The sequence below is a fragment of the Lissotriton helveticus genome, chromosome 4_1, assembly GCF_964261635.1.
Source record: "Lissotriton helveticus chromosome 4_1, aLisHel1.1, whole genome shotgun sequence".
Classification (NCBI taxonomy): Eukaryota; Metazoa; Chordata; class Amphibia; order Caudata; family Salamandridae; genus Lissotriton; species Lissotriton helveticus.
In genome coordinates, this window is record NC_136063.1 from 28,586,441 (window position 1) to 28,608,186 (window position 21,746).

The window sequence follows — 21,746 nt, forward strand, 5'->3', positions numbered from 1 at the left end:
ATTACTCATAAACTAATATATCCATCCTAACGTAAGATCAAGTAAGATCATGGCTACCAATGTTACTAACTTTGCATTCCAGCAAATGATTGAGGACCCACACACTGAATATATTATTACAGAGATTTTTTATCCAAACTTCCTGTTGTACTATCAAAGAGATGACTCGATCGAACAGCAGAATCATCTATGGGCAATACTCCAACAGTCATCACCCACGGTATGAAGTTCTGAAGGAGGTAAAGTCAAAATTAATGTTTTAAAGGATATAGATTCTCTGGGATTGAGAATTCTAAATGGGTGGTTTCCTCAAGACATACCACCTGCATGGACATATCAATCACATGGCAATATATCAAGGATTGAATATAAAATATCATCTTTGAATTTAATTCAATAAAATATCATCCTTTCAATATCATCCTTTCAAATTGACACACAATAGTGATCATCGCCAGCAAATATTGGTCATAAGATTGCAATTTATACATCACAAAAAGCTTTCAACTGTACCAGGAATGACAGAAACAGTTAATTACAGGAGACTGTACTGGAACGATAATTCCTAAGCACCAACAAACTTAGTAGCACTTTAATTGGCTGAGGACAACTTTGAAGATGAATCTCTGATGGCAATTGAAAGTTGGGAGTACTTTAAAAAACAATTAGTAGCCAGATATGTCTCAAAAGTGTGTCATAAACAACAAATAAGGAATCAATATTAAGCCAGAAATAAAATTAAGTTATCATACGCAACTCACATCCTAAAAAATACTCTCAATAGGCTACAGAGACTTTTAAAAAAGCTTCCGGATGATATGGTCATACGATCAAAATTGAAAACTATAATCATGACTTACAGAAGGTAATTTGGAAAGAAAAAAATCAAGCAAAACAAACACTCTGGGCTGAGGCGTATAAAAGTGAAAAGAATAATTTAAGACGTTTTTCTAAATTGATAAATGGCCTATCACAACTAACCAAAGCAACTGTGCCATCCACGTTAAGTGAAGCTGACTCGATAGGATTTATAACGACACACCTAAATATTAACCAGGAAATTATACGAAATGTCATTAGGTCTAATGACATAAGGATGGAAATTAAGAATTTAGAATCCAAAACCTTTATTATGGAAAATCAAGTATGTAAATTAATCCAAAGACAAAAAGATGGAGCTCCCGGCCCTAATGGTATGCCATTTGCTTTATACAATGAGAACCCCGTTCTTTGGGCTGAATACCTCACGAACGTATTCAAGAAAGTTGTCGGATCATCTTCCATAGCAGAATCATCGTTAATTGAACCTATATTCAAAAAAGGTGATGGGCCCAACCTGGCAATTACTGACTAATCACTTTGCAAGATAATTCATTGCACACCGACATTATTTATGAAATTGAGGGTATAATCTTAATGATTCTGTTATAGCACATGATCCATATTGAGGCATGCTCTTTTATACGGAGATCTTTGCCCAAAACATTGACTTGTGAATAGGGACCTTCGTGTTTATTCAAGGCCTTCGAGCCTGGTTTGGTACCACGTAGAGATGGCTTCATTCCTGGATGTGCGCTGTCATTGTTTAGCATTGACGCTTCCTTGCAGTAGTGTCACCTGTAGAGTTGGTACTGTACCTCATCACTGCCTTAACATACTCATTTGAACTAGTGATTACTTTCAGAACTGAGATATCTGTACAAGACGAGCTGTATATTGGAAATCATGCTCTAATATTTCTCTCCTTTAGGCCACAGCTTATCTCAAGTTGCCCCGGTGCCTCCTTGCTTCTCGCCCTGCCCCATGGACTGGCTCCACAGTAGAAACAGATGTTATTACTTCTCGACGATGTACAGAAAGGAGGGGGACTGGGACGAGAGCCAGAGGGTCTGCTCCTCACACAACGGGTCCCTCGCGCTCTTCGACACCCAGGAGGAGCTGGTAAGGACCAGAATGAGACCAATGCATGAAGAACACCTTCAAAAGCAGTCTGAGCAGTGTATGGACATTTGGCACTTTAAAGTGGTGTTTAGTGCCCTTTGCCTCCCCCTCCACCACCCTCTCTGTTCTTTTTCTGAGGAAAGCCTTGGTCAAGGTGCATCCTGAGAGGTTGGATCAGGAGAGGCTGTTCCCAGAGGGGTCAAAAGACACTCAATTGAAGGACGGAAAGCAGAACAAATCAAAACATTCACCCCCAGTCGAGAGATCTGGGTTAAATCCATCATTCTTTTACTCACCATGCCAGTTTAGACCTGGCCATATGCAAATCAGCAATTTGTGAAGTTTTGGTTGTGCGTGTATCGTTGTATAGGAGTTGAATGTTGATTTGCGCTTTATCCTACTTTTGATAGCCTGGACAACTAATTAATCTGTAGTTTTCTTTCAAGAAGGTGCCCTGGTGTCACTAAGTGCAGGTTACGTCACTGAATTGTCTCTCGCCCTTCTGATCCCTCTGTCCTAGTTCTTGGCCCTGCATTGAAACACCCCTCAATGGGTCAAATCGAATGACTGTTTGGTAAATCTACCCTCAGACAGCTGTCTGTAGGCATAATTACAAATGTACGCTCTGCTCTTACCTTTCCTTATATTAACATGCACAAAAGGACAAGGGCTGAGCCAAGAGGTGGGGGCTGGGACCCCAGGGGCAGAAATGAGAGGCTGTGAGTCGCCCTTCTACCCTTGCTCCAGCTCCTTCCATGGCAGTGCTGCACTGTCCTGCCTCATGGTATACTTCTCGGGATCTGGTGGGAACCCAGGGCTGGGGTCACCCACGTTAGTTCATGTTTTACCTGGCGGTTGTGCTCCGCGTTGCCCCAGCCAATCACACTAGTGGCTGTAGTCATGCCCTTGTGGCCAATCAAAAGCCATTGCACATTTCACACATTACAGGTATCTACCTTTGTCGTCCTGATAGACTGTAAGCATGAGGGGGCAGCAGTTCTCTGCCAGTTGCAGTAGTTTCAAATGTTGTTGCTGTTAGTGCACACAAACATTAAGGCAACTTCACTTGCATAGAAATCGAGGTGTCTTGGGCGTCTGGTGGTACAAATTCCTCATTCCGGCTTTGGTTTTTAAATGTGCCTTCTCCATAAAGACGAACAGAAAATTACTTCAAGCGACACTAAGCATATCATCCAAGTACTGCTGCTAATACCATTAAACGCACAAATAGTGTCATTAAACAGGATTCTAGTACCAATCAATCTCTCCTCAAGTACCATTAAATGGTCTGCTAGTACGACTAAATGGTCCTCTAGTAGCATTGAACGTGCCACTAGTACCATTAAACGATCCTCCAGTACCATTAAATGGTCTGCTAGTACGACTAAATGGTCCTCTAGTAGCATTGAACGCGCCACTAGTACCATTAAACGATCCTCCAGTACCATTAAATGGTCTGCTAGTACGACTAAATGGTCCTCTAGTAGCATTGAACGCGCCACTAGTACCATTAAACGATCCTCCAGTACCATTAAATGGTCTGCTAGTACGACTAAATGGTCCTCTAGTAGCATTGAACGCGCCACTAGTACCATTAAACGATCCTCCAATACCATTAAATGGTCTGCTAGTACGACTAAATGGTCCTCTAGTAGCATTGAACGCGCCACTAGTACCATTAAACGATCCTCCAGTACCATTAAATGGTCTGCTAGTACGACTAAATGGTCCTCTAGTAGCATTGAACGCGCCACTAGTACCATTAAATGATCCTCCAATACCATTAAATGGTCTGCTAGTACGACTAAATGGTCCTCTAGTAGCATTGAACGCGCCACTAGTACCATTAAACGATCCTCCAGTACCATTAAATGGTCTGCTAGTACGACTAAATGGTCCTCTAGTAGCATTGAACGCGCCACTAGTACCATTAAACGATCCTCCAGTACCATTAAATGGTCCACTAAGACCACTAACCTCCTCATCTACCTGGAACAGCCTCCCCACACATCTCTGGACCATCCCCTCCCTTCCGGAGTTCTAAATGGCCTTCAAAGCCTGGTTGTTCGAATAAGCGTCCGGGCCTGCAAGCGCCTGGATAACCCTGTAGGGTGATTAGTCTCACTTTATAAATATTGATTGACTAACACGGCCTCTAGCACCACATTTGCAATCTTTGCCCACCTTCAAGCATCATGCACACTGGCTCGTATGTAGTAGTTTTAGTGTTTTTAATTAGTTGAGGCCCTTTCCCTAGATGGCTCACGTATAGCCACTGTTAGCGTGCCGTGTTCATCTGGAAATGGTGCATTTTTCTAACCGTGGCAAGGGAACAAAAGTCATGCTGTGGGATCAGCCTCGCCATCTATTCACCCGAGGCCACCTTCATGTTTGCTTGCCATTAAGCTTGATAGTCGCATCCTTCCAGGATGAAGATTAGAGGAGTATATTCCGTTCACTACATAACCTATCAAGTCCACCCTAAAGAGAGAGGATTGACCTCAACAGCTTCAGAAGACCAGCAACTGTCTATGGAATGACCTGTCCTTTAGAGAATGATAGTAATCCATCTTGGGGCATCCCGACCACTTGTGATAGGCAGGCTCGACTGTCCCACTTTTATGCATGAAGAATTTCTGATCTTGTTCTAGGCCATGGAAGCCAAAACTCTTCCCTCCAGTTATGCCCAAGGTAGCTCATCTATTTCCTTTTAACCCCAGAGACACAATTGTGAACCTTGTCTTCTGCAGTTTCTCTCTTTGTCTGGGCAGCTTCATAAACTGCAATTAATGATTTACTGGACTCCAAGAAGGGTTCACATTTGAGTACTTTTATTTTTCTTCAGATACCAGTTTTAAGCCCAATACTGACTAGGTTGCGTATTTCAGACCTTAGTCTGTTCGATGATCATTGAAGCAGTATTGGCTAGATTAGCAGGGACGATTGGAGACACAACCTGGAAGCAGGCTGGCCCTTTACTGGTCATAGCAACTAGCCACAAACAAAACGTAGTCACACTCAACACATGTGCCATACCTTCACTTTGCATGACGGGCCAAATTGGATGCATAGGACAGCTCGCCTCGCTTATAGGATGCAATTAGGAGTCTTCCTACTAATTCATGGGTCAAGGTACGGATGTCCAGCAAAGGGGCGTACTCCGCGAAATTCCACCCAAACCAGGACCCTAAGCAAGATTGTATTTTGGCTCCTTTACTATTTACCTTGTATCTTCCAGACCTTAATGCCCACCTTGCTAGAGTAAACTGATTTCCACTGAAACTCCAAGCGAAGAAGGTGCATATGCTACAATACGCTGATGATTCAGTGCATCTGGAGTAGACTGCAATTGGTCTTCAATGAGCCTTGACATCCCTGGCCAAATATTTTGAGATAAAAACTGTATCAATACATCGAAAACTAAGATCTTAAATTTCAGTAAAGAGAGAATCAAAAATGGAGCTTGGTGCTTGAACGCACAGAAGATCGAAAGATTGCCTAGCATCAAGGACCTAGGAGTTTGGATCAATCAATGCGGCCCTCCAACTCTGCATATCGAGGCTCTGCAACATCAGCAAAGGCTCCTACGTTTGCTTTCCAGCACCTTCTTCAAAATCGTTCCGGCCTGGACTTGACTGCATTCCGCAAAGTTATCGAAAGCAAATCGATGCCTTTATTGGTATATGGATAAGAACATATGGTATCCCAACTGGTATTATTCAAAGGCAGTTTTTAAGGATATGAATACAACATTATCCAGAAGGAAACAAGGAAACTCTATTTGATCATCAGGGCTGGGTAGGGCCGGATGCAGTGCTGGTGCGGGTGAAGCGGACGATGGAAAACCAGGCCCGGATCGTCAAATAATTCGTACAGGTAGTCAGCATAGATCGGTGCCAGCGAGTGAATCGACGTAGCAAGAAGTACGAGCAATCAGGGTGGCATGTGAACGAGGGCTGGGGCAATCAAAGCGCCTCGTAGTTGGCCCGGCAGGGCAATAGAGAATCACCAATCCAACAGTGATCGGAATTTAGGAAGAATCGAGGGCTAAAACAATTCAAAGCGCCTCGCAGTTGGCCCGGCAGGGCAATTACCAAGCGCCGATCCAGAAGTGATCGGTGTCCTGAGAATGAATCTATGTGGTGCTGAGAGCCGTGTGGAGCTCGCGCAGGGCTGGCGTAGCAACCACATTGTTTTTACTCACTGTATATATCCATGCGTAGCAATGCCATCATAGCAAACATTACAATGTATGATTTTAATTAATCGCGCAATCATGATAAACTTTGAATTTCACCATGAATACACACAACATGTCACCGCAAGGTTCTAATTGTCATGTCTGAAGCAGCGTCTCGTTTTAGTGCCCCACACCCAATCTGTCCACATCTGAAGCATGAGTCTCAATTGTCCCTGCCAGCCCGCAGATATATCTCTCCTATGACCTTTTTGTGTAAATCTTTCTGATCATCAAGATCTAGCAATAAGAGGATGTGTCTGTCATTTAGAACAATTGTCTCATGTCACTATGAAATCACAGAACGGATTTTGGCCCTTAGATTTACTATGGACAGGCCTTAAACTAGTCTTTGGGTAAGAGCACAGGCTTGATTATTGTGTTGGCTGGCACCTTTGCCCTGAGGACAGGGGTACATGTCTGTATACCATGCAGAAGACCTTCCTGCCCCAACATCCCGTGACTGTTCTTTATGCAAAACGAAGATCAGAAAATCCTTAACATAAGACAGTATCATATGTTTTATATTCTGGACCCCCCACGTATACTGTTGATAACTCTTTTGCTCCTGACGTAAGTCAGAACATTTTCTGAGATTTTGGCAAATAGAAAAGGGAATAGAAGATATTCCTTGCGATTATGTCTAATTTGGAGAATGTTTGCTACAAATATTTATGACTTAGTTTATTTTAAATAACATTTGAATGTTATTTTTTGTTTTTTCTCCTTCAGAATTTTTTACTGCACATTTGTTCCGTGAAACACATGTGGATCGGTCTACAGAGGAGCGGGAGTGGAATCCGGTGGGCGAACGGTACCGCCTGCAACAGCAGCCTGTAAGGGTCTATAGCCTATGCATTTGAATGTCTTGTGTTTGCTGCCAGATAAAAGCTGAAATCTGGGCTGAGTCATGCGTGTGTAGTGAACAACTTGGCTGACAGGCAGTCAGTGATCCATTTGGAGGCTGTGGTGAGGTAATGTGGAATAGACACAATGAGTCTGACTGCTAAAGGGCTTGTTACATGCTAGCTCTACCCGTTCACCTCGAGGAGCCTTCTAATCTAATAGTTATTTTTTCCAGAGATCAATGAACTACTTCTGAAATGAAACATTCACACAAAGGGATTTTTGTTTGTGGTAGCTCAAAAATGTTGAAGTTTTACTTTTGCTATTGTGTTGTAAACATTGGAGTGTTCATAGATATTGTTTTGGCCACTAGCCACGGACCTGTGAAGCCCTGTGTGGCTCGGAGCACTTACCCTCCACTGTAGCGGGACCCTGCCAGCTGTCTCCCCCCGCCGCCGCAGCCCCTGACATCGCGCTGCGGCAGCCGTGCGGGGGAGACTACAATCCCCAGCCTGATTTGCGGCAGGAAGCCGCGGGATACCACTTCCGCGCCAGGAGGCGCTACAAAGTCCCCCAGCAGTCCCAGGGGAGCGGGCGGCCACTAGCCACGGACCTGTGAAGCCCTGTGCGGCTCGGAGCACTTACCCTCCACTGTAGCGGGACCCTGCCAGCTGTCTCCCCCCGCCGCCGCAGCCCCTGACATCGCGCTGCGGCAGCCGTGCGGGGGAGACTACAATCCCCAGCCTGATTTGCGGCAGGAAGCCGCGGGATACCACTTCCGCGCCAGGAGGCGCTACAAAGTCCCCCAGCAGTCCCAGGGGAGCGGGCGGCCACTAGCCACGGACCTGTGAAGCCCTGTGCGGCTCGGAGCACTTACCCTCCACTGTAGCGGGACCCTGCCAGCTGTCTCCCCCCGCCGCCGCAGCCCCTGACATCGCGCTGCGGCAGCCGTGCGGGGGAGACTACAATCCCCAGCCTGATTTGCGGCAGGAAGCCGCGGGATACCACTTCCGCGCCAGGAGGCGCTACAAAGTCCCCCAGCAGTCCCAGGGGAGCGGGCGGCCACTAGCCACGGACCTGTGAAGCCCTGTGTGGCTCGGAGCACTTACCCTCCACTGTAGCGGGACCCTGCCAGCTGTCTCCCCCCGCCGCCGCAGCCCCTGACATCGCGCTGCGGCAGCCGTGCGGGGGAGACTACAATCCCCAGCCTGATTTGCGGCAGGAAGCCGCGGGATACCACTTCCGCGCCAGGAGGCGCTACAAAGTCCCCCAGCAGTCCCAGGGGAGCGGGCGGCCACTAGCCACGGACCTGTGAAGCCCTGTGTGGCTCGGAGCACTTACCCTCCACTGTAGCGGGACCCTGCCAGCTGTCTCCCCCCGCCGCCGCAGCCCCTGACATCGCGCTGCGGCAGCCGTGCGGGGGAGACTACAATCCCCAGCCTGATTTGCGGCAGGAAGCCGCGGGATACCACTTCCGCGCCAGGAGGCGCTACAAAGTCCCCCAGCAGTCCCAGGGGAGCGGGCGGCCACTAGCCACGGACCTGTGAAGCCCTGTGTGGCTCGGAGCACTTACCCTCCACTGTAGCGGGACCCTGCCAGCTGTCTCCCCCCGCCGCCGCAGCCCCTGACATCGCGCTGCGGCAGCCGTGCGGGGGAGACTACAATCCCCAGCCTGATTTGCGGCAGGAAGCCGCGGGATACCACTTCCGCGCCAGGAGGCGCTACAAAGTCCCCCAACAGTCCCGCGTCGCGGGAGCGCCGGGCTAAGCCCGGGCAAAGGGCGGGCCCTCTGTGGCCCTCCGAGGCACGAGGAGGACGGGACGGGCCACGTTTCCTGGCTCCATAGCAATAGAAGGTACAGTTATAGATACCATGTACATGACTATTCGCGGACATTCCTGGTTTTTATTTTTTTTGTCTTTTTCAGTGTCATATAAGGGGGCATACCAAACTCCCATAGCACTACCAGAGAATGGAACATCTTTTCCAGAGTTATGCATCACCCACCAATACCTGCAAAATTGATATTGATGACCGTTCCCAATTGTTATCCCCGTCACACACCCCAGCTAGCTTGCCAATCTTGTCCTACTGGGAGGAATTAAATGCTCTGTGTGGGACTAAGTTCATCCCAATAACATCCCCCCCGTAAAAGGCCTTACTACTAACGCTCCCTCTGATAGAACTTGTGAACCTCCCCTACCACCCAATGAGGATAACATTCAGGCCACTGTGGTGTTGCCGGCCCAAAGTATGAAAAGGAAACATGACGGGACAAATGATTGCGAGCTCCAACCTAAAAATCAAAAACTTTGTATCGATCCCCCAACGCCTGCCACAAACTCCATCATACCCAGGGGGGTCGCTGAACGCTTGGATGATCCTCTATTGCAATTAATGCCTCAGCTTGAACAATTGTTAAAATCTGTAATGGCACCCCTGCTAGAACGAATTACTTCTTTAGGGGATAGGCTGACAAGTATAGAGATGGCTATTAAGACTAACTCTTCATCTGTTATAAATATGGCAATACCCAATTGTACCACTTCACCTACTGTACCTGCAGGCCCTATGCTGACGGACATAACAAAATCTGCTTCCGTTGATAGACAACTTCCCAGCATGCTACCCCTAATTGATACTAGAACTGGCCGTAAACCCTTGAACAACTCAAAAATAAATGTCCGGACTACTAAACAGCCCCCTAAGTGCCAACCTCCACTGGTCACTAAAATTGTCCCCAAACCCTTATTAACAAACTACCCAGCCGCTAGCACAGAGCCAAACAGAGCAGCACATATAGACCTACCCCCGGAAGCCGCCCCCTTTGTGCTAGTTCTCTCTGGAGTACCAGCTCCCTCACGCAGGAAACCCGAGAGATACCAGGACCTATTACACAAGGTCACCTTCTGGCTAGATAAAAATAGACCACTGCCACCCAATAAGGATGGAGGTATACTGAGTGCCAGAAGGGTGGGCTGGTTAGGCTCTCTACCTAAGGACATTCCCGGGGACCTAATCCTTGTTAAATTTAGGAATAGGAACACTGTCCCCTATTTACGATCCTGCCAGCCCCACGAAGGTGACGGCCCCATCTCCATTTGGGATTTGTATGATTTTTATCCATGTACCTCATACTGCTCCCCTCGAAGATCTACAGTATAAACACTGTAATGCTTGAGTAATGAAGTTTACTCTTCAAACTAGTATTCTGATAACTTGTACGAAGAGCCAGTAGCTGAGTGACAATTTTACTAACATATATTTCCTGGGTAGCATTCTTGAATTGACTTTTATTAATTGTATTAACGTGTACTTAAACGTCTTTCACTGTCATTTATTTGTTTTCAAACAAGACTCTTGAAAATTCTAACTGTATGTATACATTTGTATATATTAGATATGTGTTTTGTGTATGTATTTTATATGCTTGTTGTTGTAAATAAGGCATAGAGGCAGCTGGTGATTCTTGTAGGTTCCTTTATTTGATTGAAGAGACAACGTAAGAGCAGACCACCCACAGCAGCAACAACCGGTCAACTGCCACAGGGTGGAACATACAAGGTAGAGTAGAACATAGAATGTGGAATGGAGAAGGTAGACATTAAATATTCTTGAGAAAGACTAGAATAGCAACTCACATGTACTACACATCTTCTCCCTTTCTGTTGTTTAAAAACAAAAAAAAACAAAAGAAACTTAACAAATAAAATCTTGCAGATAAGTAGGAGGTCGCCTAGGTCTAAGAGGGCGTGTAGAGAGAGATGAACCTTGAGTAGGGTCAGGACTCTGTAACAGAGCAGAAGCATCGCCCCCTCCAGAGACAACAACCCTATCTTGTACATGAGAACCAAGGGACGCATCATTAGAAGGTTGCAAATCATTAGTGTCATTGGCAAGCAAAAACCCACTGGTAACGGAGTCATCAGAACATGAAGTAGAAGGAGTAGGACTCTCAGAGTGCAAGGAAGACAAAGGGGAGGAGCCCTTTTCCCTCTTGTAGAGAGCCACCCTCCTGAAGTTCCAGCATTCGCCATTATTAAGGATGACACAATATTTGAGCACCTTCTTGACCTTAAATGGGCCCTTGAATTTGGATAAACCTTTCTGTAACCTTCCCAGTTTGATTTTAACCAGATCTCCCTCGAAAAAAGGAGAAGGAGAAGGAGAAACATTAGGTGTGGATTCAACTACATCAGATTGAAAATCATCTGGTAAATTACTCCGGGCTTGCAGAGCAACGACATCCTTCATCCAGGATGGAAATAACTTTAAACCAGGATCACGTCCTCTCATCAACTGAAACGGAGACAGATGTCCATTAGCTAAAGGGGTGGTACGGTATGCCCATAGCATTTCATTTACCATCTTCCTAACAATATGACCACCACAAGATGCCATCTGTATAATACCCTTAACAACTTTATTGGCTCTTTCGCAAACAGCATTCCCTTGAGGATTGTATAAGGAAGTATGGTGATGGGAGACGCCACACTCTTTTAAGAAGATCTCCATGTCCTTGGAGGTGAGTTGTGGACCATTATCTGTGATTAGGACAGAAGGCAGGCCTTCATCCTTAAAGAGGTTTCCCAAAAACCTGATGGAGTTGGAAGAAGTGATATCATTGGTAAAATGGACAACCAACCACTTGGTGAAAACATCAATGACAACAATGGCAAATCTATCACTCTCCCCCAACTCACCCATTGGGCCAATAAAATCAAGTGCAATAGTGTGCCAGGGCAAATTTGGTGAAAGAACGTGTGCACCGTCAATAATTTTTGGACCAGTCTTCAAGCGTTTCTCTCCTTCCCTGCAGAGGGAACAACTCTCAACCCAATCTACTACTTGGGAGTCAACGCCAGGCCACCAGAAGTGATCTTTTAAACGCCTTTGGGTAAGGGTCTGGCCCATGTGCCCCTCATGTGCTAAAGCCAGTAACTTAGTTCTTAACCCAAAGGGGGGTACAAATTTCTCACCTTTACACAGAATGTCCCCAACAATGGAAAGATCCTCTAGGACTTTAATGTAAGGCCTAACAGAGACAGGGACAGAACTCTCTCGTCTAGGCCCCAATCTTATAAGTTTGATGACTTCCTGAAGGGTGGTATCAGCAGACATTTCTCTAGACCAATCACTGGAAGAAAAAACACCCTCGCCAACAAAAACAGCATCCTCCACCGAGGCCACAGCTATATCATCTAAGTCAAGTGAAACAACTGAATTGTGAGGAGAACGCCAATCCATAGATAATCTCGAGAGGCAATCAGCTTGGACATTCCTCCAACCTGGGATGTATTCTACCGAATACTGAAATTCTTGTAGTCTGGCCGCTAGCTTCATAAGGCGGGCAGAACCCTTACCTGCCCCACCAGGTGAAAGAACCTTGATCAGGGGCTTATGGTCAGATCGTAGAGTGAACTTCATGCCCCAGAGGTAAGTACGAAAATATTCAACAGCCCAAGAGGCCGCTAACGCCTCCCTTTCGATAACGGAATAGTTCTTTTCCGTATCAGTAAGGGTCCTGGAGGCAAAGGCGATAGTGACTTCTGATCCCCCACACAATTGAGACAACATGGCACCTAGACCATGTGCACTAGCATCAACAGTGACAATAGATCTGTTGTGTACATCAAAGGGAGATAGCATTTTTGCATTGCAAATTTCATTTTTGATGTCTATAAAACATTTCTCTTGCTCATCCCCCCAAATAAAACTTACACCTCGTTTAAGTAAAGATCTAATTGACACTGTCTTATCAGAAAAGTTCTGTACAAACTTAGAGTAGTACTCTATCAGTCCCATAAATGACCGAAGCTGGTCTTTGTCAGAGGGTGAGGGTGCAGAGCGAATTGCTTCACATAGGTTTCTCTTGGGTTTTATACCAGAGGAAGTGATGGTGTAGCCCAGATAGTCTACTTCACACACACCAAACAAACATTTGTCCTTTCGTAAAGTCAGACCAGCATCAGATAACTTCTCAAGAACAACATTCAGGGTGAAATTGTGCTGGGATTCGGTTTGACCATAAATTAGGATGTCGTCCTGAAAGTAGACTACCTTAGGCACATCTTCGAAGATACCTGACACCATGCGCTGAAAAACGCTAGCTGCTGACTTGAGACCAAATGGCAGACGAGTAAATTGGAAGGTACCCCATGGAGTGATGAAGGCTGTCAGGGACTTGGAGTCTTTGTGAAGGTCAATTTGGTGGTATGCACTCCTGAGGTCCAATTTCGAGAACATTTTTGCGCCATTTAGAGTGGTAACTAATTCAGATATGTTAGGTAGTGGGAAAGTGTCGGCAACAACACAGTGGTTGAGAGACCTGAGGTCGACACAGAAACGGAGCTTGCCGTCAGACTTCTTGGTGACGACAATGGGCGAAACCCAAGGAGAGGCTTCAACCGGTTCAATGACCCCAGAATTCAACATGTCATCAAGGAGACTCTTGACTTCATCCCTTATGATGATAGGTATGCGTCTTACCTTGTGTTGTACAGGGACAGAGTTGGGTTTGATTATTATTTTATGTGAATAGCCCTTTAGTCGACCCAAACTCTCACCAAAGACATTTTTAAATTTGGAGAGTAAAGAAATTAGATCAGAGTCTTCTACTACCATGACTTGAGGATCAGCTCGGGGATTCACAATAATGCAAAGGTCATACTGGTGTATCCACCCAAGTATAGCGGGACCAGACTCTGAGACATATACTTTACCAAAAATTTGTCTGGTTGAGAACACAATGTTAGCCTCAAAATACCCAAGGATGCTCAGTGGTTCCCCTTGATACCCACCAGGAGAAATATCTGTAGGAAAAAGAGTAGCCATACCCCACAAATCAACAAAAAGTGAATTGGGAATGATTGTGTATCGCGAACCTGTGTCCACCATTAAATAAACATGCTTTTCATTAAGAATGAAAAGGGCTTTAGGCCTATTCTTACGTTTGTGGTCTTCACGTTGAAGATCACTGTCATTACCAACCACTAAAATTTTGTCAGTGTCATCTTCAACTACCGTGATATCACTAACATATGAAACAGAAGGACGGGCTTTACTTCTGCAAACACGAGCATAATGCCCCAATTTACCACATTTCATGCATTCTTGTTTGGCTGCAAAGCAAAACTTTGAATCAGAAGCATGTGCAAGGCTACCACATCTAAGACATTGTCTAGAAGAAGAAAGTTTAACAGTGTTATTAGGCTTGACATTTGCAGACTTTTTGTTGAAAAACTTTCTCTGCTTAAGAAGAGCAACTTCGTCTTGGTCATCATCTTCCTGACTATGATACATGTGTGAATGACAAGACACTTCACTAACGTCATTTGAAGTAGCTCTCTTTTCTAACTCTTTCATACACCCTTGGGACTGTTCAACAACTTTTGCTAAATCAATTGCTGTTTGTAGGTTGGGATTCTTGGCCGCCCAAAGACGTTCCTGAATTTTCTTGTTATTGCATTGTACGATAAGCTGATCTCTGATCAGCTCATCAGTCATGTTGCCGAATTTGCATTTCACTGACATTTCGCGCAGTCTAGAAACAAAGTCATCTATGCTCTCACCAGTTTTTTGACTTTTGGTGTAGAATTTATACCTGTTCATAACCAGGTTCTCTTCTCTGGCATACTTGACTTCAAGACGAGACACTGCCTCCTTATATTCATCCAACGGTGCTTGTGCGCCTGTCAATAGGACTTGCGGCAAGAACCTGAACACACGTTGTCCTTCCTTACCAAGAGAACCCAGCAGAAGTGCTTTTTTGCGTTTGGCAGGGAACTCTTGAGCATCTAGTGCGTCAAGGTAGTTCTCAAACATGGGAAACCAGTCTTCCCATGATATGCTGGGTTGGCCAGGTGAAGAGAGAAAACTGGGTGGTAAAACCACAGAGCCAGACGGAATTGGTGACTGTTCAGACATATTACAGATTGTGGTGAGAAGTACAGATAATGTTTTAAATTCTCACACACCAAAAAAAAACGGAATTGTCTGAAAAGGTAACTAATAGTTAATTAAGGCAACTTTTTCCAGGAATATACGCTACAAACAGGATTAAAATCGATGCTTTACTTGTCAAGAAGCTTTACTTTACGAATGCGCATTGGACGAGCGCATCGTCGTTGCTGGAGTTGAATCCGTAACTATGGTAATCCAAGATGGCCCCCTCAGCGTGATGACGTGGACGTTGAAACGCACTGGCTGTCTGGGAGAGACGGCGCGTTGAGACGAGTCACGCTGGTTGAGAGGAGCGCATGGTAACGTCACAGAGAAGATCGCTAACTCCTACGGAAAGTTCTAAGACGTCATCAGAGTCGGGAAGGCGCCGCAGGAGTAGGAGACTACCAGGAGGGAGACGGCAGGAGGACAAACGTCGGGAAACAGAGGCAGAAGTAGGTAAAAACTTGCCAGTTTCGTAGATTGTCCAAAGTGGAGTCGTCAGGTGCCCTCCGGTAGTATGCAGGAGCGTAAGCAGGATTCAGCTCAACACGGTCTGCTCTTTAGTGTTTGTCTGAGTTCCAGAAGGTGGCGGAATAGCGCAAGGTTCGAAGAAGCGTCGCCAAAATACTGTTGTAAATAAGGCATAGAGGCAGCTGGTGATTCTTGTAGGTTCCTTTATTTGATTGAAGAGACAACGTAAGAGCAGACCACCCACAGCAGCAACAACCGGTCAACTGCCACAGGGTGGAACATACAAGGTAGAGTAGAACATAGAATGTGGAATGGAGAAGGTAGACATTAAGTATTCTTGAGAAAGACTAGAATAGCAACTCACATGTACTACACTTGTCTTTTATGAAGGAAAACTTCGAAATAAAGACGTTAAAAACTGGATATTGTTTTAGGCTTATCTCGTCTCAATTTGCTCCTTTTTAGGTCAAGCATTCGAGACCTCTTGTATATACTTTAGTATATATACTTTAGTATATACTTATGTGTGTATGTACTTTGTGAGCTCTGGAGATCAGCCCTAGGACTTGTCTGCTTCCTCTTAGGGACTATTTTTTCTGTTCAACTGCCTCTATTTGACTGTCTTGATGGAAAACGACCAGTAGAGGTCAGCAAAATACCTGAATTGCTTTCTGCAGAGGGACTTTTTAAAAAAAAATTCTGGCAACTGCCTCTATTTAACTTTCTTGATAGAAAACGACCAGCAGAGGTCAGTAAAATACCAAAATTACTTTAGCATTCTCTAGATTCCAGTCCATAAAAAGTTTCTTCCACGAGCACCCGTAGACAATAATGTTTTTCAAATCTTGTATTTTCAGTGATATGGCAACCAAAGAAAGGTCCTGATTTTATATTGAAACCAGAGCTTGGACTATACCATTTCCCGCTAAATCAACCAATCAGGCAAATTTATATAGCGCGTTACTCACCCGGAAGGTCTCAAGGCGCTGGGGGGGGGGAAGTGTCCGCTACTGCTCGAAAAGCCAGGTCTTGAGTTGCTTCCTGAAGGAGAGGTGGTCCTGGGTCAGCCGTAGGTGGATGGGGAGGGAGTTCCATGTCTTGGCCGCCAGGAAGGAGAAGGATCTTCCTCCGGCAGTGGCTCTGCGAATACGTGGTACGGTGGCGAGGGCGAGGCTGGACAATCGCAGCTGGCGGGTGGGCGTGTAGAAGGTGAGGCGGTTGTTGAGGTACTTGGGGCCCAGGTCGTGGAGAGCCTTGTGTGCGTGGGTGAGGATTCTGAACGTGATCCTCTTGCTAACGGGGAGCCAGTGCAGGTCTCTCAGGTGGTCGGAGTTGTGGTTGTGGCGGGGGATGTCCAGGATGAGTCGTGCGGAGGTTTTCTGTATGCGCTGGAGTCTTTTCTGCAGTTTGGCAGTGGTTCCCGCGCAGAGGGTGTTACCGTAGTCCAGTCGGCTGGTGACGAGTGCCTGGGTGACCGTCTTCCTGGTTTCGATCGGGATCCATCGGAAGATCTTACGGAGCATGCCCAGGGTGTTGAATCAGGATGACGAGACGGCGTTGACTTGTCTGGTAATCGAGAGGGAGGAGTCCAGAATGAAGCCCAGGTTGGTCCGTTGGCTTGGGGGTGGAGCCCAGGGCGGGGGGCCACCAGGAGTCGTCCCAGGCGGAGGGGGATGATCCCAGGATGAGGACTTCCGTCTTGTCTGAGTTCAGTTTCAGGCGGCTGGTCTTCATCCACTCTGCGACGTCTTTCATTCCTTCCTGGAGGTTGGCTCTGGCGGTGGCGGGGTCTTTGGTGAGGGAGAGGATCAGCTGGGTGTCGTCGGCGTAGGAGATGATGTTCAGGTTGTGTTGGCTTGCGATGGCTGACGGGATCTCATGTAGACGTTGAAGAGGGTGGGGCTGAGAGAGAATCCTTGTGGTACGCCGCAGATGACTTCGGTGGCCGCGGATTTGAACGGGGGGAGGCGGACTCTCTGGGTTCTTCCGGCGAGGCACAAGATGATCCACTCCAGTGCCTTCTCTTGGATTCCGATGTTGCTGAGGCGCTGTATTAGGGTGCGGTGGCAGACCGTGTCGAACGCCGCAGAGAGGTCCAGGAGGATGAGGGCAGCTGTTTCCCCGTTGTCGAGCAGGGATCTGATGTCGTCGGTGGCTGTGATGAGGGCGGTCTCGGTGCTGTGGTTGGCTCGGAAACCGGACTGTGAGGGGTCGAGAGATCCGTTCGTCTCGAAGGCGGCGAGCTGTTTGTTGACGGTCTTCTCGATGACTTTGGCCAGAAAAGGGAGGAGCGAGATGGGGCGAAAGTTCTTGAGGTCGGTGGGGTCCGCTGTCAGTTTCTTCAGGAGGGCGCTGAGCTCGGCATGCTTTCAGCTCTCCGGGAAGGTGGCAGTGGCGAAGGAGATGTTGATGATGTCTCGGAGTTGGGGTGCGATAATGGAGTCGGCCTTGTTGAAGACGTGGTGGGGACAGGGGTCGGTTGGGGATCCGGAGTGGATGGTGTTTATCGTGCGGGTGGTGTCTTCGGTGCTGACCGGGGTGCAGTTGTGTAAGGTGATGGTGGGGGGCGTTGGTTGGGTGCGTGGGCGGTGCGCCGAAGCTGTTGTGTATGTCGGCGATCTTGCGGTGGAAGAAGGAGGCGAGTGAGTCGCAGAGGTCTTGCGAGGGAGTGATGTCGTTGTTTCCGGCGCTGGGGTTGGAGAGCTCTCTGACGATGCTGAAGAGTTCCTTGCTGTTGTGGGTGTTGTTGTCCAGTCGTTCTTTGAATGTTGTCCTTTTGGTGGTGCGGATCAGCTGGTGGTGTGTGCGGGTGGCGTTCTTGAGGGCAGTCATGTTTTCTGTAGTCTGGTCGTGGCGGCAGGCTTTTTTGAGGGTGCGGCAGTTTTTCTTGGATGTTTTGAGTTCGTCGGTGAACCACGAGGCTTTCTTGCTGCCGGGTCTGCTGGGAGGGTTCTTTAGTGGTGCGAGGTTGTCGGCGCAGTTGGTGAGCCACTGCGTGAAGATGCGGGCTGCTTCGTTGGGGTCCGCTGCGCTGGTTGGAGGGTTCTGGCTGAGGGAGGTGGTGAGCTGGTCGGCGGTGATCTTGCTCCAGCTCCTGCGGGGAACCTGTTGCGGGTGGTGGTGGGTCGTGGTTCTCCTGAAGCTGAAGTGGACGCAGCTGTGGTCAGTCCAATGGAGTCCGGTGGAGTGGCTGAAGGAGATGTGCTTGCTGGAGGAGAAGACGGGGTCAAGCGTGTGGCCGGCGTAGTGGGTGGGGGTGTTCACCAGTTGCTTGTGTCCGAGGTTGGCGAGGTTGTCCAGCAGGGTGGTGGAGTTGTTGTCCTTGTTGTTCTCCAGGTGGAAGTTGAGGTCCCCCAGGAGGATGTAGTCAGAGGAGGTGAGGGCGTGCGGGCTGATGAAGTCTGCGATGGCTTCGCTGAATTGTGTGCGTGGTCCCGGGGGTTTGTAGATGAGGGTGCCTCTGAGGGTAGTCTTGGGGTCGGTGTGTATCTGGAAGTGGAGGTGCTCGGCGGCGGTGAAGGTGTCGTCGGAGTTGGTCATGATGCGGATGGTGTTCCTGTGGACGATGGCGATGCCTCCTCCGGTCTGGTTGACGCGGTCCCTCCGGGTGATCTTGTATCTGTCCGGGATGGCTATGGCGATGTGGGGCGCTGAGGAGGTGTTCATCCAGGTTTCCGTGAGGAAGGCGACGTCTGGTGATGTTGTGTCGATCAGGTTCCAGAGTTCGACGGCGTGTCTGTGGACGGAGCGGGCATTGAGCAGGATGCACTTGAGGTGGTTGTTGCTGGTGCCTGGCCTTTCAGGTGCGGTACAGGTCCGGAGGCAGGTGAAATTGCAGGCTTGGCAGGTGAGGGGTCCGTGGGTGCGTTTCGGGGTGGCTCGGTAGCAGGCGGGGTTCCGGCCGGCGTTGAGTGTGTTGAGGGTGGCGGCGTCGAAGGTCCGTCGTGTTGGTCTGGCATCGTCGAGGGCCAGGGGTCCTGGGGCTGGGCGCGGTCCAGGCGCGGATGGGGGCAGACGGGTTTGCCTTTAGCGCGCCTTCGGCGCACACTCGGCGCGTACGCGTGGACTCCGCCATAAGTGGTGCGGTGGGAGGGAGGGGCAGCTGGGAGGCGGGAGCGGGGTGGGGCAGGGAAGGGGAGGATACAGAAAGGAAGAAGGGGGCGGGCCGCAGGGGAGCAGCGGCAGGGAGCGGGAGGGGACAGAGGCGGGAAAGTGATCCCGAGGGGGCAAGTGCGATCGGACACAGAATCAGGGGCAGCAAGAACAGTACAACCAAGCACAGGGAGCAAAAAAGCAACGAGCGAACGGACACAGAATCAGGGGCAACAATAACAGTACAACCAAGCACAGGGAGCAAAAGTACAGAAGCAACCTTGCCACGGGGTCAGCGGCGGAGCGGAGACAGGCAGGGATACCGGGCGCACTAAGGGGGAGCCGCGCGGCGTGTGGAGCGACCGGCGCCGACCAAGGTCAGGACAGGTCACAATAAGGCAATATTTCTCTCCCTGTGTTCCCTTACTTGGTTTATTTTACAGCCATCTCTGTTTAATTAAGTCAACCTCCATCGTGCATTTGAAATACTTTTCTGTTAAATGTAGCTTTTTGTGGCACAGATAACATAGTTTTGTTTGTGATATTAACACTGTATATATTTTATATTGCTACTATTCCAAAATAATATATAATGTGCTTAAGTTCAGGGTATTTTTTAATATGTGGGAGTGGTAGGTCTGTGTGTCAAAAGTTGTACACAATTTCTTTTTATTTACTCTAGTTGTAGCTTGGCAAAATACTTGAGAATTGCTGAAACTAGTATCTTATTGAGTTTAGATAGAATCAAAGTAATATATGTTTTGGATCTGTATTTTGCTTTCAGCCCTGCCAGTGCTTAACACCTTCGCTGCGGCGGCTATTCCGCCGCAGCGCTAACGGTCGCGGGGGGCGCGCGGCTCACCTGCGCGGGTGACAGAACCGTTCCGTCACGGCTCGCGTGTGAGCTGTGCTTGTGACGGAACGGTTCCGTCACGGCCCCGCCCGCTTAATGAAACATGCCGCACAGGCGCGGCAGCCGGGCTGTGACGGAACCGTTCCGTCATGAGCACAGCCCACCCGAGGCGTCGAAGTGGTTAATTGGTAAAAACATGAAGTGCCGAGGCTAGAAGCAAAACTGTAAAAATGCCCAAAAGCACATCAAAAACACAATAAACTATCATCTAAATACTCCTTCTCTTGAATTATCCCCAAATTATTTGCAAATAAAAACCAAATTACCTTTATAGCGACACAAACACAATAGGTATAAATTCAGCTGAAGAGTAAACCCCCAAACCAGATCTGCGTATGCAAAATCAAAGAACCCCCAAGTTCCACACTTCCATACTCTGCAGCTATATAAGTCCCAAATAAAAGCCTACAATGCTTAATAGGTAACATAGAAAGTGCCAGTTGAGTATGCCTTTATTTGGGACCCGTGTGGCTGGAGAGTACAACGTGGCATTTTCTGCTTGTTTGATTTTTTAATATGCAAGACTAGTTATTTAATTGCAAATAGTTTGAAGGCATTTCATTCAAGGAAAAAAGTATTTAGAGTCTACTTTGGCATTGCGTTTTTGACTTTTTTGCTCAGTTTTTAGGTTTTGCTTTTAGCCACAGCACTTTGTTTTACAAATCAAGCAGTGAGTGTAAGCTTTTATTTAGGACTTATGTGGCTACAGAGTGCTAGAGCTTGGAACCTGCTGCTTGCTTGTTCATTAATAGTCAAGTCTGGTTTGGTGCTTGTCTTAGTTTGAATTTACACTTATTGTGTTTGTATCAAAGGTTGCATGTTTTTCAGGAAGTATCTAGAAAGATAGAGCTGGAGAAAGTCTAATGTGACCACAGAGGCAGGTTTTGTGGTTGTTGCTATAGAAGGGAGCATTTGTTCATTGAATTGCAAGTAGTTGGAAGACAATTCATTCAAGGGAATGAGTATTTAGACTCTACTGTGACCTGGCGTTTTTGCTTCTTTTGGGCATTTTAAAAAAATGTGCATTTAGACCCGAAACTTAATGCTTTACAAATTAAGCACTGGCTGTGTAGGCCTTTATTTGGGAACTGTGTGACTGCAGAGTGCTGGAGAGTAAAACTTGGCAGTTACTGTTTGTTTGATTTTTCATAAGGAAGTCTGCTTATTTAATTGCAAATAGTTTGGCGACAATTTATTTAAAGGAAGGAATATTTTGAGTGTAGTTTATTATCGCATGTCTGACATGTTTTTGGGCACTTTTAGAGTTTTGATTTTAGCCCTGCCACTTCAGGTTTTACAAAT

The 21,746-nt window shown here is 47.3% G+C and overlaps 1 protein-coding gene across 2 annotated transcripts in view; it reads left to right on the forward strand.

Moving 5' to 3' along the window:
* Window positions 1-21,746, forward strand: part of LOC144828295 (C-type lectin domain family 2 member B-like) — a 47,563-nt gene that overhangs the window by 20,173 nt on the left and 5,644 nt on the right. For both annotated transcript variants that reach the window (XM_078686375.1, XM_078686376.1), the window contains 2 exons: window positions 1,751-1,941; window positions 6,911-7,014. In XM_078686375.1, coding sequence (XP_078542501.1) covers window positions 1,751-1,941; window positions 6,911-7,014 — 295 coding nt within the window. The remainder of the gene's footprint in view (window positions 1-1,750; window positions 1,942-6,910; window positions 7,015-21,746) is intronic.